This window comes from Coregonus clupeaformis, chromosome 8 (assembly GCF_020615455.1).
Source record: "Coregonus clupeaformis isolate EN_2021a chromosome 8, ASM2061545v1, whole genome shotgun sequence".
Classification (NCBI taxonomy): domain Eukaryota; kingdom Metazoa; phylum Chordata; class Actinopteri; order Salmoniformes; family Salmonidae; genus Coregonus; species Coregonus clupeaformis.
Genome location: NC_059199.1, coordinates 51400030 through 51415521, shown reverse-complemented (window position 1 = coordinate 51415521; position 15492 = coordinate 51400030). Strand labels below are relative to the sequence as shown.

Below are 15492 nucleotides of genomic sequence, written 5' to 3'. Positions count from 1 at the left end.
ACCTGGTTGTCTAAATCTTAATTGAAAGACAAAAACAAAAACCAGCAGACACTTGGCCCTCCATGGAATGAGATTGACACCCCTGATCTTGAGCAAGGCACTGAGCAGAATCACTGATCTATACATCATGTTGCATCCCAAAATAACTACTCATTACGTGATGAAGATTAGCGAACCAACATAGCAGCGCCTTGCTCAGCGCGATCGCCATCGAATGCACAGTGTCTCCATCATCAAGCGTCCTCCTCTTCCATCTCAACGAGGATTTCCAACGAGGATTCCTCAAGCTCATTCAAACTCCGCCGGAACAGCTGGGAGTGTTGCCATGACGACTCTCCCTCTCCTCCAGCTAGCTCCGCCTCCACGACCAACTCAGAGGATCCAGAAAGACCCGCAACCAAATGCATCTCCCCGTCTGTGTTCAAAAACATGACAAAACATTTAGCCATTGTTATGCAGGATAAGGAAGAAAAAATATATAATTTAAGTGCACATGCAAATCAATGTCGTTCACTGTCACACCTGATTATCAAATCATAATATATCCGTTTTACATTTACAAATCACTAAGTACCAGTATACAATTAGCACTTTAAGTCGATTTGAAAAAAGGCTTCCAACTTAATCCTGAAAGGGATGGGTCACACAAACCAGACAAAAATCTATCTGACAAAAATCTATCAATCATCCATCAACCTCCTGAGAACTCTGTGGTGTTCTGTCCAGACTGCAGACTCCAGCGGACGGTTCCAGAGTGAAAGGTCTGGCTGCATGCTCTGACTGAGACAGTCTTTATCTTCATTCTTACAGGAGCACAGTCCAACTTCCAACTGATGTTCCCTGACGATGAGCCCTCTGTACGAGCTAGATACACCTGACAGGGCATAGAGCGCATTTACTGACAGGAAAAATACAGCATAAATATGGAAACATTTACAGTTGAGATACACACATCCTATAGAAGCAACATATCCAAAGGTTGGATATATTGATAAAGGCAACTTCTTTATTATTGGTTCTGCAAAATAGTCATGCCCTTGAATTAACGATCACAAAGACTGACCAATAGAAAAATGACAGAAAAGCAACAAAGTATCCCATTGATGTGTCAATACAAGAACTGCATTGAATCAATAAGAGCGTTGCATCTTGTCGTTTATGACATATCATGGATGAAAACTAACCATCTGCCAGTCATTCTCCAGCTTCCTGAGGACAGACTCTTTCCTCCACACAGTCTTGTCCCAGCCCTGAATGTCCTCACTGTCATTGGACACCCTGCAGTAGTGATCCTTGGTGGAGTTGTACCGCAGATGGAATACTCTCCCACTTTTCTCCTTCTCAGTCGGAACAAACACAAACTCTGCTGCAGCAGCCTGGGGGGGAGAAACACAAACACATTCATTTAAAAGAGCTGTTGCCCCCACTGGTCCCCAAGTTCCAAGACAAGTGTTCCTATCCGACTCAAAGGACCATTAAAGTTAATAATAATAATAAGCCATTTAGCAGACACTTTTATCCAAAGCGATTACAGTCAAAGCGACTACAGTCATGCATGCATACATTTTCATATCAGTGGTCCCAGTGGGTCCACAAACATGCAAGGAAGTAACCAGTTATTTGACTCAGTAACACAGCTGTATATCTCACTGATGGGGTAGTCCCTAGTCCTGTCTCCCCACGGGCAGCCTTCCAGGCAAGGGAGCCAGAGTTGCGTCCCCCCAGATCACCCTGTTTGGGTGTCTTAGGAGATATAAACTCCACCAGCTCCACTAGAAGCATCTCTAACAGCTCCTTCTTCCTCTCAGAGCTCAGGGACTGCTGCCTCTGGAAATGAATACAGGAAAGTAATGGGTGACTGAGCGCTACCCTCTACAGATTAAAACACAGGAATGTTATCAGGCTCTGGGTAGAGTGACTGCTACCAGAACAGCATGGGTGAGGGGCTGCATAATCTCTTGAGCTGACTGGCAAATTCAGGGCCATTAAGCCTAAAAAAATCTAGTTTAAAAAATACATTTAATAAGCCTCCTTTTGAATTAAATTGCTTGTAGGTTTACAATCTACCGCACCAGATGAGAGGTGTCTCTCTACACAAATTGCATATCATACAGTACCAGTCAAAGGTTTGGACACACCTACTCATTCAAGGGTTTTCTTTCTTTATTTTTACTATTTTCTACATTGTAGAATAATAGTCAAGACATCAAAACTATGAAATAACACATATGGAATCATGTACTAACCAAAAACGTGTTACATTTTTTTAAATATTTGAGATTCTTCAAAGTAGCCACCCTTTGCCTTGATGACAGCTTTGCACACTCTTGCCATTCTCTCAGCCAGCTTCATGAGGTAGTCACCTGAAATGCATTTCAATTAACAGGTGTGCTTCTTAAAAGAAATTTGTGGAATTTCTTTCCTTTTTTTTATGCGTTTGAGCCAATTAGTTGTGTTGTGACAAGGTAGGGGGGGGGGGGGGTATACAGAAGATAGCCCTATTTGGTAAAAGATCAAGTCCATATTTTGGCAAGAACACCTCAAATAAGCAAAGAGAAACGACAGTCCATCATTACTTTAAAGACATGAAGGTTATTCAATCCGGAAAATTTCAAAGAACTTTGAAAGTTTTTTCAAGTGCAGTTGCAAAAACCATCAAGCGCTATGATGAAACTGGCTCTCATGAGGACCGCACTACGTTCATCCACCTCTGGCCTGTTAGCCCCCCTACCTCTACGGAAGCGCAGTTCCCGCTCAGCCCAGTCAAAGCTATTCGCTGCTCTGGCACCCCAATGGTGGAACAAGCTCCCCCACGACGCCAGGACAGCGGAGTCACTGACCACCTTCTGGAGACACTTGAAACCCTACCTCTTTAAGGAATACCTGGAATAGTATAACAGTAATCCTTCTACCCCCCCTCCCCCACACACCCATAAAAAAAGGGTGGTTGTCCCACTGGCTATCCTAAGTTGAATGCACCAATTTGTAAGTCGCTAAATTACTTAAATGTAAATGATAAGTTCATTAGAGTAACTACACCTCTGATTGCAGCCCAAATAAATGCTTCACAGAGTTCAAGTAACAGACACATCTCAACATCAACTGTTCAGAGGAAACTGCGTGAAATCAGGCCTTCATGGTTGAATTGCTGCAAAGAAACCACTAAGTTCACCATTAAGAATAAGAGACTTGCTTGGGCCAAGAAACACGAGCAATGGACATTAGACCGGTGGAAATCTGTCCAAATTGAAGATTTTTGGTTCCAACCGCCATGTCCTTGTGAGACGCAGAGTAGGTGAACGGATGATCTCCGCATGTGTGGTTCCCACCGTGTAGCATGGAGGAGGTGGTGTGATGGTGCTTTGCTGGTGACACTGTCTGTGATTTATTTAGAATTCAAGGCACACTTAACCAGCATGGCTCCCACAGCATTCTGCAGCGATACGCCATCCCATCTGGTTTGCGCTTAGTGGGACTATCATTTGTTTTTCAACAGGACAATGACCCAAAACACACTTCCAGGCTGTGTAAGGGCTATTTGGCCAATAAGGAGAGTGATGGAGTGCTGGATCAGATGACCTGGCCTCCACAATCACCTGACCTCAACCCAATTGAGATGGTTTGGGATGAGTTGGACCGCAGAGTTTAGGAAAAGCAGCCAGCAAGTGCTCAGCATATGTGGGAACTCCTTCAAGACTGTTAGAAAAGCATTCCAGGTGAATCTGGTTGAGAGAATGCCAAGAGTGTGCAAAGCTGTCATCAAGGCAAAGGGTGGCTACTTTAAAAAATCTAAAATATATTTTGATTTGTTTAACACTTTTTTGGTAACTACATGATTCCATATACGTTATTTCATAGTTTTGATGTCTTCACTATTATTCCCTCCCTCCTCCCTTTCCTCAATTACGGGCCTTTTCATGTGCCTCAGAACCACAGGCAAATCATAATTAAGGCTGAAACTGTCTATTATGATTGGAATTTTTTACTAGACAGGCGTAATTACAACCAAAATGGTTGACTTAAAATAAAAAAACGATAAGTTTAAACGGCCAATCAAGGGCTTTAACTGAGAAAAAATAACACACATTTATAATCATCTGATTAACATCCATGTAACCGAAAAAGCACTTCTCATGGCCGTCACGTATAGGCTACAGACCCTCAGGAATCTCTAGAGCTGGTCGGAAAAGCAGTTCCAATCTGACCCCAAAGAGTCAAGAGTATGAGCTCCCTCTTCTCAAGCTGTTCCAACGGAAGCAGAGGGCCAATCCCTGGCTGAATCCCCCATCATAGACAGAGACAGTGTGTGGAGAGACCATGTCAGACTCTCTGCCCTCTCTCCAACCCCTCATACTAAAAATAAATAAAAACCCTTGAATGAGTAGGTGTGTCCAAACTTTGGACTGGTACTGTATATGCTCATAACAAGTGAAGCATTATACCTGTTTACACATATGTAGACACTGGTTTGGTGCTGAATATATGAGGTTAAAAAGTGGTGGAATTCTGAGGTGAACCTACCACAGCATTGAGCCCGTTGATGGTGTGTAGCAGCCAGGGCTCCTGGACCTTGGTCCGTCTGGACAGGACCTCTGGGTGCTTACAGGAATACCTCCAGGTCACATCCACCACCTGCAGCACAACACACTCCTAACATCCTGAAAACTCTACAAGCCACAGCTAGAAACTTATTGACTCATTTGATTCTGAAGTGTGTATAATCAAGCTAAGCACGCGTGAAGAGATTAGGTCAAGCATCTCTTCATACGTTAACAGATTGGGCCTAAGTGAATGCTCACTATTGCTTTGTGTTTAGCCACAAGTGGTAGCAGTGGTCAAGATGGTTGAACAAGGCATTTTCAGTGGGAAACGCCAACTACTCTCTCTGGCACCTACAAAGTCTACATTCTGTGTGAGACCGAGTGTGTTCCTCACCTGGTCCTTGGAGAAAGCCAGAACGTAGGCTAGTTTCTTGCCCCAGCCGATCTCATAGAGCAAAGGTTTGTCACAGGCGTTCTCACAGGAGTCACAGTGCAGCCAGCGGTGCTGAGAGGCAGAGTACACCTCTGTCCACACGTGGTCTGGGACAGGACACGGTCCAGGCAAACATATTAATGACATATCTGCCATACAGTTTTTGCGGAGATGCACAGTTATGGTCAGTTAGAAATAGTTGAGAATAGAATAGGATAAACAGCCATGGAGCAAATTCCTGCATGTCGTCAATAAACCTCTCCAGAGATAAGTGCAGAGAATGGGAAAGTGGTCATACTTTAACCGAGTGGCGCAATGGTCTAAGGCACTGCATCGCAGTGCTAGCTGTGCCACTAGAGATCCTGGTTCGAATCCAGGCTCTGTCGTAGCCGGCCTCGACCGGGAGACCCATGGGGCGGCGCGCACAATTGGCCCAGCGTCATCCAGGGTAGGGGAGGGAATGGCCGGCAGGGATGTAGCTCAGTTGGTAGAGCATGGCGTTTGCAACGCCAGGGTTGTGGGTTCGATAAAATAATGTATGCACTAACTGTAAGTCGCTCTGGATAAGAGCGTCTGCTAAATGACTAAAATGTAAATGTGAACAAAGAACAACTGGAACATGTTGAGAGAACCCCTCCTGAACCTGTCTTAATTAGTAGAGCATCCAGTAACAGTACATGTGCTTTAACATGAATGAATAGAGTGTTACAGTACCTGTGCTGTCCCAGATATACCTGGCCTCCAGGCCCAGGGCTCTGCAGCACAGGGTGAAACAGTTGGCCCACTCCCCACAGCGCCCTCTCCTGGTCTCCAGCAGCTTCTCAGGGTTGTTGTACCTGCATACAGAGGAGAGTGATGTCTTAATATGTCCCTTAGCATATCTTTTTATCCAATGTGACTTACAGTAGTGAGTGCATCCCTTTTTAAGTATAATCCCTGCAGGAATTGAACCCACGACCTTGGCATTGTTAGCACCACGCTCCTACCAAAAGGCCTCGTAGGACCACGTTCCAGCTTATCTTTGAAACAGTTGTGATATATAATGATAGCGAAAACACTGACTCATTGAACCCACCTGGGGAACCTGGTAGAGTGGTTACAGGCCTGACAGTGATGGTTCTCTACCCTCTGGGCTCCCCAGCGAAGGTCCTCTGTAGATGGGGCCAGTGGGCCTGAGGACTGGGTTGGACCCCCACAGTGGCTGCAAGGCAGGCAGTCCACCCAGGAGAAGAACTCCTCTTTAAACCAGCGGAGCAGCGCCAGCACCAGTAGGTCCTCTTCACTCAGGTTGCAATCTGAAGACCGGAGAGAGACAGGAATACGGTCAAAGCAAGGATAAATGTCTTTAAAGAAATACAATAAACATCTGAACTGTTTGATTACAAGCTCTGAAGAGTTTGCTCCTTTATTCATGCACCTTCGCTGTGGAGTGAGGTAGCAACGGTGTTCTTGTTGTCGTTGTTTTAATAATTATTATTAGGCCTATTGCAACAAAAACAAGGTAATGTCTCGTTAAACCATCAATACGCACTAAAATTACCCGCACGGCTGATCTCAATTGCAACCATCATTGGCCACCGATTTACCGTTCCCTAAAGCGGATGTCTGTGGTAATTTACCCAGCCTCATACATTTTTCATTTACAATTTAATGTAATCCATTAATTACAATTTGTCTTTAAAAAGTATAGTCATTTCTTATCAAGACCGGGGGGAAATATCTGCATGGTCAATGTTTTAAATATGTAACTAAATCAAGTCAATCGAGATTAGTTATATAATCTATAATTTTTTATCAAATTAAAATGTAGTCTAATAACATTACTTCAAATGGTACACATATTATTTTGCCATTTAAGATTAAACGTTTGAATGAAGTATAGGCACTTATATTCTTAGAATAAGTATTTTACATTCATCAGCCTTACGGCTTCTGATCCTCCTGAGAAGTCGTTATTTCATTGGGGGTGGGAATAGAGAACCTAGACAAGGACAGTTGCAGCTGTCTGGTATCAACGTAAGATCAGCTAAATCACCGGTTTATTGTTGTGAGTTTTTCCATTGCAATCAAGCTTATTTTAGCACGCAGGTGCATGTAATCTCCCGTTAGTATCGTTTTAAGAAAAACTCTGCCAACACGGTGATCCATGTGAAGTTCCGCGTCTTCGTTGCAATCCACCCAGCGTTTATAAAGCACAGTAGAACTGGTTTAGCCTGAATTCATCTCATCTGCCAGCCGACAGTAGCAATTGAGACTGGGAATGAGGTTAAACCTGAATAGGAACTCTGAACTACGGGGTTGGTGTTACCTGGATCAGCCTGCTTGCCCTGCTGTAGTTTCTCCTTGACTGCAGTGGTCAGCTGCTGGTGTGGTATAACGTCTAGAGCTTTCTGCTGTAGCTCTGAGTTCTCATACTCCATCACATGCTGGAAGTTAGACTGAAGGGTGGTCAGGAAGATCATACTGCTTTCCTGGTGAACAGAAACAGAGGGAGGGAGGGAGGAGGGGGTGAGAGAGGAGGGAGAGAGAGAGAGATGAGAGAAGAGGGGAGAGAGTTAAATTTAAGGGATGCAATTGTTTACTGACAAAGAAAAGTAGAGTGTATCAGAGAGAAATTATCCTAAACACAAGACTGAAGCTTTACCAAGGAAGGTGCTTGTGCAGGGGTTTGTCTAGCTGGCAGGCTGGCAGTAACAGGTGGACCATGGGCTGGGGCTGAGGTTAGGGCTGGGGCACTCGCTGTCACAGGAGACTGTTGGGTCTGCCCCACACCCAGTCTCTGATCCCTTTCTGCAGCGATGGACTCCCGGATTCTCCTCAGTTGGTCCACAGAGGCAGACTTGGGGAACACCAGGTGAGTTTCAGCCTGAGGAGAGAGGGAGACATCCAGATAAAAATACATCCCAAAAGACATGCATCTAGGCTTCTGGCATGTTCACTTATGTTGAACTTTTCAAAGGTAGTCATGCATACATCTTTCTTGACATTTCAATGACATTCAATCAGTGTGTTTTTAGAATAAGGATGACGACAATAGTAGCCTACCTCCTCAAAGCCCATCTCAAAGAGGCACTCCACTGCCCCTCTGATAGGCAGGAGTTTGGTGGAAAATGTAGGGTTCCCTATTCGAATAGACCTGTATTTGCCTTCATTGGGATTCCTGTAAGGACATTCACAAATATCTTAGGTAGTGAATATGCATTGGATGCCTTGCAAAAGTATTCAGACTCCTTGGATTTCTTAACTTTTATTGTGTTGCAAAGTGGGATTAAAATAGATTTAATTGTCATTTAAATACAAAATTAATAATTAAAATAATCGTTGCATAAGTATTCATCCCTTTTGTTTAGGCAAGCCTAAATTAGTTAAGGAATACAATTTGGCTTAACAAATCACATAATAAATTACATGGACTACAACAGTGTGAAATAATACAGGCTGACATTATTTTTGAATGACTAACCCTTCCTCTGTCCCCCATACATACAACATCTGTAAGGTCCCTCAGTCAAGTATTGAATTTCAAGCACAGATTTAACTACAAAGACCAAGGAGCTTTTCGAAAGCCTCGTAAAAGAAGGGCAGTGATTGGTAGATGGGTAACAATAACAAATCAGACATTGAATCTCTCTTTAAGCATGGTCAAGTTAATAATTACGCATTGGATTATGTATTAAACCACCCAGACACAAAGATAGTAGTTCTTCTGAACTGAGCTGCAGGACAGGAATGAAACTGCTCAGCGATGTTACCATGAGGCCATTCTTGAGGATGGAACAACAACATTGTAGTGTCTCTCAATAATGACCTAAATGACAGTGTGAAAATAATAAAAATATACAAAAATATTCCTAAACATGCATCTTGTATGCAACAAGGCACTAAAGTAATACTGAGAGGGAGAAAAAACACAGCAAAGGAATACACTATTTGGCCTAAATGCAAAGCCTTATATTTGCCCCAAATATAACAAATCATTGAGTAACTGCCTCCTTATTTTCAAGCATGGTGGTGGCTGCATCATGGTATGGGTATGCTTGACATCGGCAAATACTGGGGAGTTTTTCAGGATAAAAAGAAAAGGGATGGATCTAACCACAGGCATAATGCTAGAGGAAAACCTGCTTCAGTCAGTCTGCTTTACACCAGACACTGGCAGAGGAATTCACCTTTCAGCAGGACAATAACCTACAATACAAGGCCAAATCTACACTGGAGTTGCTTACCAAGAAGACAGTGAATGTTCCGGAGTGGCCAAGTTACAGTTTTGACATAAATTGGCTTTAAAATCTATGGCAACACATGACAATTGCTGTCTAGCCATGATTCCCCAACAGCTTGACAGAGATTGAAGAATTTTTAAAAGAATAAATGGGCAAATATTGCACAATCCAGGTGTGCAAAGCGATTAGAGATTTACCCAAAAAGGACTCAGACAACTCCCATAATTTTAAAGCTGCAATATGTAACTTTTTGGAGGACGACCAAATTCACATAGAAATGTGAGTTATAGATCTGTCACTCATTGAAAGCAACTCTAAGAAGCCCTATTTCTATGCTTCCCGTGCTTAAATGTAATTTTTGCGTGTTACTTTCGGTTTTGTACACTAGCTTAAATAAAGCAGAAAATACAATATTTTTTGGTTATTGCAAAGATATTTCACAGCGGCTTAGATGGTACAATGATTATCTACACTATACATTGTTGTCACAAACTGAAATTAGGCGAACTATTACAATTTTAGCAACAAGGAAATGGCAGAGCGACTTCTGCATTTTGCAGCTAACTTACCCAAGAAGACAGCTGTAATCGATGCCAAAGGATTCTAACATGTATTCACTCAGGGAGCTGAATACTAATACAACGACTATATTTTTGTTATTACATTTTTATTCACCCCCCCCAAAAAAAATGTAGATTTTTTATCCACTTAGACACGAGTATTGTGTAGATTGTTGACAAATCATATTGCAATTTTTATTCCACTTTATAAGAATAAAATGTGATATAATCCAACAGGCAAGGGGTCTGAATACTGTTGCAAGGCACTGTATGTTATGTCGGTATGTGAAGATCTGGCAGGTATTTTGAGTTCCTTGTAGCAATTTTCATACGTTTCTCAGCAGCTGCATGAGAGAAAGTTGAGCTAGAGATAAGTAGCTACATTTGTTCCAATCGTTTCCAAGAGGCAAATAAATGTCATTACGATGTAACAAGCGCTCGCGCCTCAAGCGGATGATAGCTTTGCGCGTGACGGTTTCAGTAGTTTGTAGTCGCCTCGTATTTCCATTTTATTTTCAACAAGATGACACTGCATAATGTCTAGCTATGAGCTAAAGAATCTAGCTAGTTAGTAAGGAGGCTAGCATTATAAGCTAACCAGCAAAGTTAGCTAGGCTATGTTTTTCACTTACATTCAAGCACACTGACATTATTACCTAAGAATGTTGTCGGCATAGGTGATCAACAATTTCGCGACGTCTAGAAACACTTCATTCGAATTTTCGCATAATGTTGAGAATCCTTGAGACGCAGCCATGTTTTCTCTGCTACAACCTCCTTCCCTGGACGTATTTTACTCACTGAGGTAGGTAGCGATGATTTCACTGCTGCTAGCAACCTTAAGTAAATAATCAAAATAGCTGCCACTGCAATGCCTGAACAAATCACAACTATTCAAATAACAACTATTCAAAAATCGATGTAGAATATGGTAATGATATCCATAAAGCAGTATTTCCTAAATGTATGCATTAATTTACATTGTTCTGTTGTATAAAAATTGTAATCTACACTTCTATGTTCAATGTATGGTATCAGGCAATACGACAGTATCCCCGTTGAATGAACTCAGTTGTTTGGATGCCAGTGTGTTAGCGAGACTCATTTGACATTTGCAGAGGATTTCAGAGGTATAATGACATAATCTATCATCGCTTTGACGTGGTAAGTGGCAAATAGATGATTAAGGGAGGTTTATTTCGTAGTTGGACAAATTAGAACGCTAGTAGCCTGTCGTGTTGGTGAGGGATCAGTCATTGACAGCCTGGATCCAGGGACACAGATAGAGCAGTAGCCTATAATTTTGCAAGGATAAGGATATGATAGCATTTGCACTACCTACATACCATACTGTATTGACGTGATAGGTATGAGTCAAGAATGAGTTATGCTGCTAAACTGTTTATTATTGTTTTTTCTCTACACCACAGGATCCACAGAGATAGCAGAGAAACAAATCAACATCATGTCTTCATTGTGTTGGCCAAAGCTGCTGTTGTACGTTGCATCACATCGCACCACCAGAACACTTCTCAACAAGAGCACTTGTATGTGTTCAACATGTCCAAATCTGAGACACTACACCTGTGGAAAGAGTCCGCCCAGGAGGAGAGTAGCAATCACTGGAATAGGACTTGTCTCTCCTCTCGGCACAGGGACTACTCTACCCTGGAAGCAGCTGATTAGCGGTGCCAGTGGGATCGTCGCCCTTGACTCTGAGACGTATAAGACAGTCCCCTGTAAAGTGGCAGCCCTGGTGCCCAGAGGGGACGGAGAGGGCCAGTTCAAGGACGAGAGATTCGCCACGCGCGGGGAGATCAACAGTATGTCACCAGCCACTGTCATGGCTCTCGGTGCCGCCCAGCTGGCACTGGAGGATTCTGGGTGGTATCCCAGCAGGCCTGAGGAGCAACTGACCACAGGGGTGTCAGTGGGGATGGGCATGGTTTCGCTGGACGAGATCGCCAAGACGTCGGCCATCTTCCAGGCGAAAGGTTACAGTAAGGTCAGTTATGGGGTCCGCTGTAGCCAGCAGGCGCTGAAGTGTGCTGTGCTGCTTCCAACTTCTCAGATGTGTGTGTGTGTGTTTGTGGCAGGCTTAGTAGGTAGGAGTGTGTCCTATTTGCAGAGAAGGGTTGAGAATGTGGGATTAAATAACAACAGACTGCAAATAAAACACCAATTTCCATTTTGATGGATGGATTTAATAAAAGTTGTATTGTATTTGTATTCTAGGTCAGCCCCTTCTTTGTGCCTCGTATCCTGGTCAACATGGCTGCCGGTCACATCAGCATCAAGCACAAACTAAAAGGCCCCAACCACGCTGTGTCCACCGCCTGCACCACTGGAGCCCATGCCCTCGGTGACGCAGCCAGGTTCATCGTCCACGGAGACGCTGTCGCCATGGTAGCGGGTGGGACAGAAGCCTGTGTGGGACCTCTGTCAATCGCGGGGTTCGCAAGGGCGAGGTAAATCTTGAAAATCCCAGGATATTTTTGTTGTTGTTTGTTTGTGTTATTGTTGTTGTTAGTATACATCTAGTATGTCCTTTTATAAATGTGTACATATGTATTAAGATATGCCTATGCCATTTGTATGTTCATGGATTTCAGTTTGTACTGACTGCTATGTCGGTGTAATTCAACTTTAACTTTTATTTGAAGGGCTCTGAGTACCCACTGGAATGACCAGCCCAGGCTGGCATCACGGCCCTTCCACCCAGAGAGGGATGGGTTTGTGATGGGTGAAGGGGCTGCGGTGGTGCTCCTGGAGGAGTGGGAGCATGCTGTGGGGAGGCGGGCCAGGGTGTATGCTGAGGTGCTGGGGTACGGACTGTCAGGGGACGCCAGCCACATCACAGCCCCCGCTGCTGATGGAGACGGAGCCTTCAGGTAAAAGTCATGGATGGGGTTTATAGCACTCTTTCACCAGGTGCTTACTATTTGTGTTAGGAGTTAAGGAACCATTGAGATGTACTGTAGCCAGTACCATTATCAATATCTATCAACATGACCATGAAAAAAATATGTAAAAAATCTTAGGCCTATTTCAAAACAATTCAGAAATGTTAAATGAAATGGTGAACAAATTTGAAGTGATTACATTTTTACAGTCCATTTTAATTATCCTGTTCTTCTTCCAGGTGCATGTCTGCAGCGCTCCGAGACGCAGGTGTGGAACCAGCCCATGTGACGTACGTGAACGCACATGCCACCTCTACACCACTAGGTGACGCTGCAGAGAACGCTGCCATCAAGAGACTGTTCCAGCAGCACGCCGCCGCCCTGGCTGTCTCCTCCACTAAGGGGGCCACGGGGCATCTCCTGGGGGCTGCTGGGGCCCTAGAGGCAGCCTTCACTGCCCTGGCCTGCTACCACAGCACTTTGCCACCCACCCTCAACCTGGACCGCACCGAGCCAGAGTTTGACCTGAACTATGTGCCCTGCACGGCACAGCAGTGGAAGACAGAGGGCAGACGGGTAGCTCTCACAAACTCTTTTGGGTTTGGGGGGACTAATGTGTCGCTGTGTCTCGCCAGTGTCTGAAAAGCTTGTCTGAAGGATTCAATTCTTACTTGTTTTGTATGGGATTCCTAGTATTTCAGTTTCAAAATATTCTCAATATTATATTGGGACATGTAACAGGGTAAATAATTTGCATGAAATGATGATCGATGTTTGCATTTTGTTCATTAAAATACAGATGTACTTTGTGTACTTGAATACCAGTAGTATGTATATTTATCACCAGCAGGTGTCACTGTCTCACATGGAGACTACACTGGAGAGGCTATGGGTTTATTACCTTTGATATTTATACAGGCAGTTCAGCTCCAGCCCAGAGCCCGTTATTGTATTAGAAGGCTGTGCTCCAGCCCATGAATGAGCAGTTGGTTAGTCATAAAGTGTAATTTCGCAAGGCTTCCTGGATCCACCATGAGCATAAACATCATAAACAGCACAGTCACTCATTTGGGTCCCAAAGGCCCATGTTCACACTTCCTGTCCTCCAAAACAGGGTTTTTTAAATGGTGGAATTCAGTGGTTCTCTACCTGAGTTATGGGTAAACCTGGGGATACTTGGCCTATCCCCAGGTTACTTGGGAAGACGCATAAGAACATATGCCTACTGGTAAATTGCACGAGGGGGCTACTTCAGGGTTACCCCAGGCAGAGCAAAATGTGATTGAGGATACAGTGACGAAAGAACCACTGGTGTAATTCTACAGCCGGATTTAGCACTGCTGTTTATTGGAGGAGAGATGATCTAACGTTACCAATAATCCTCTCTCTCGTTTTCTCTCTCTCTCTCTCTCTCTCTCTCACACTGAAAGTGCTTATGGTTTTGTTTGTTAAATCAGCAATACATGCAAGCAGAGCATTTTGTGTATTTACTGGTATTTAAGGTGTTCATCCATCCTAGCTCTGTAAGATATATTCTACATACTGGGGGCCGGTTTCCCAGACACAGATTAAAAAGCCTTGTCCTGGACTAAAAAGAGCTTTCAATGGAGATTCTCCGGTAAATTGTCAGGTAAACTGGCCTTGTATTTGTCTGGGTTCTGTGTGAACAACAAGGTCTCAGTCTCAGACAGAGGAGGGCACGGTGGTGATGTGATAGGGAAGGTTAAGTGGAGACAATGTGACATTTTCTGCATCCCAAATGGCACCCTATTCCCCCTAGCACACTACTTTTGACCAGGGCCTATAGGGCTCTGGTCAAAACAAAATGAGTGTACTCATTTGGGACGCAAACATTATTTCAAGGGAGACATAGAGGTAATGGAAAAAACATGTCCCGGAGGGGACCAGGAAAATAAGCTTTCACATTTGTTCCTCCACTTTTGTTCCTCCACAAGCAATAATCAGTGCTAGCCGCTCTTCTATGGAAAAGAGAAACTGAGTTGTTGAACCAAAGTGGTCCTCCTGAGGGAGATGTGTAATGATTGCATAGGGGGAATATGAAGGGTGATTTAGGGATCTCTTATCCTCTTTGTATTCCCTCTGGATCACTGGATGTCGGTTGATCAGTCTGAGGCAAAGCTACTATGAATGTGATTGTAGAAGAAGATTAGCCTCTTGCAACCTGTTGGCGCAGGAGTATATAGAGAGGTATATACAGTATGATGTACTAGTAGTGTATTTTACTGTAAATATTGACTGGTATGAACATCAGTTGATATGAACAAAATGCAGGCTTTCTTTCAATCTATTGGAAACATTGTGCAAAACATACTCTTCAGTGTATGAATTCTTGAATACTTTGTTCAGTCACGACTGAAGTGAATTGCAGATGCAATACAGTACATGAAACTAACTAGCATGATGAATTACAGGGGGATGTCTCTTTCTCAAGGCCATTTTTAGATATTAAGTTTTATTAACTCTTATAGGATGTCATCTTCCACTAATGAATAAATCAATTATTAATTCACCTTTTTAATTTTAAATAATTTGACATGGATAAATGATATGGGAAGCTTTTTTTCTAGTTACGAAGAAAGGATAGCCCTTATCTGTGTCTTGAACCTTTTTAGAGTTTCGTTTTTTAGTTTGACAACTGACCTAACCCAGCAGCAGGTGCTGTTCTTTGTGGTATTTTCACAAAGTTATTTGTGGAAAGTTAACCTCCTCCCCTGGCTATTGCGCACAGTGCATTTGGGCTGAAGTGTCTGGGAACGAGATTAGTGGAAAGTGGACATAATGTATCAGACAGAACACCATAATAACAGATTC

The 15492-nt window shown here is 43.4% G+C and overlaps 2 protein-coding genes across 5 annotated transcripts; one reads left to right on the top strand and one right to left on the bottom strand.

Annotated features, from left to right (window-relative positions):
- Positions 1-29: 29 nt before the first annotated feature.
- On the bottom strand, positions 30-10576 carry ngly1 (N-glycanase 1). Of its 3 annotated transcripts, none has more exons than XM_041883710.1 (12): positions 10414-10576; positions 8020-8134; positions 7619-7840; positions 7283-7445; positions 6050-6269; positions 5689-5810; positions 4936-5081; positions 4522-4632; positions 1651-1827; positions 1185-1376; positions 697-874; positions 30-415 (listed from the first exon to the last, which is right to left on the bottom strand). In XM_041883710.1, exons 1-12 carry the CDS (start codon positions 10512-10514, stop codon positions 234-236), a joined length of 1929 nt encoding a protein of 642 aa, XP_041739644.1. In that variant the 5' UTR covers positions 10515-10576; the 3' UTR covers positions 30-233. The 3 variants fall into 3 exon arrangements, with proteins under 3 accessions (XP_041739644.1, XP_041739645.1, XP_041739646.1); XM_041883711.1 differs by having other exon boundaries at positions 10390-10476; XM_041883712.1 differs by having other exon boundaries at positions 252-415; positions 809-874.
- Positions 10577-10814: 238 nt separating this feature from the next.
- LOC121572898 (3-oxoacyl-[acyl-carrier-protein] synthase, mitochondrial) lies at positions 10815-13479 on the top strand. 2 transcript variants are annotated; one of them, XM_041884934.1, is made up of 5 exons: positions 10815-10887; positions 11188-11762; positions 11993-12225; positions 12421-12648; positions 12900-13479. In XM_041884934.1, the coding sequence occupies exons 2-5, from the start codon at positions 11223-11225 to the stop codon at positions 13300-13302; spliced, it is 1404 nt and encodes a 467-aa protein (XP_041740868.1). In that variant the 5' UTR covers positions 10815-10887; positions 11188-11222; the 3' UTR covers positions 13303-13479. The 2 variants fall into 2 exon arrangements, with proteins under 2 accessions (XP_041740868.1, XP_041740867.1); XM_041884933.2 differs by having other exon boundaries at positions 10819-10921.
- The last annotated feature ends 2013 nt before the right edge of the window (positions 13480-15492 follow it).

Coding starts and splice junctions, on each gene's coding strand:
- LOC121572898 (XM_041884934.1), top strand. CDS start 11,223: ATGTCTTCATTGTGTTGGCCAAAGCTGCTGTTGTACGTTGCATCACAT. Junction 11,763..11,992: donor AGGCGAAAGGTTACAGTAAG/GTCAGTTATGGG, acceptor TTTGTATTCTAG/GTCAGCCCCTTCTTTGTGCC. Junction 12,226..12,420: donor GCGGGGTTCGCAAGGGCGAG/GTAAATCTTGAA, acceptor TTTTATTTGAAG/GGCTCTGAGTACCCACTGGA.
- ngly1 (XM_041883710.1), bottom strand. CDS start 10,514: ATGGCTGCGTCTCAAGGATTCTCAACATTATGCGAAAATTCGAATGAA. Junction 7,446..7,618: donor CTGCACAAGCACCTTCCTTG/GTAAAGCTTCAG, acceptor TCTGTTCACCAG/GAAAGCAGTATGATCTTCCT. Junction 4,633..4,935: donor TGGCTTTCTCCAAGGACCAG/GTGAGGAACACA, acceptor GTTGTGCTGCAG/GTGGTGGATGTGACCTGGAG.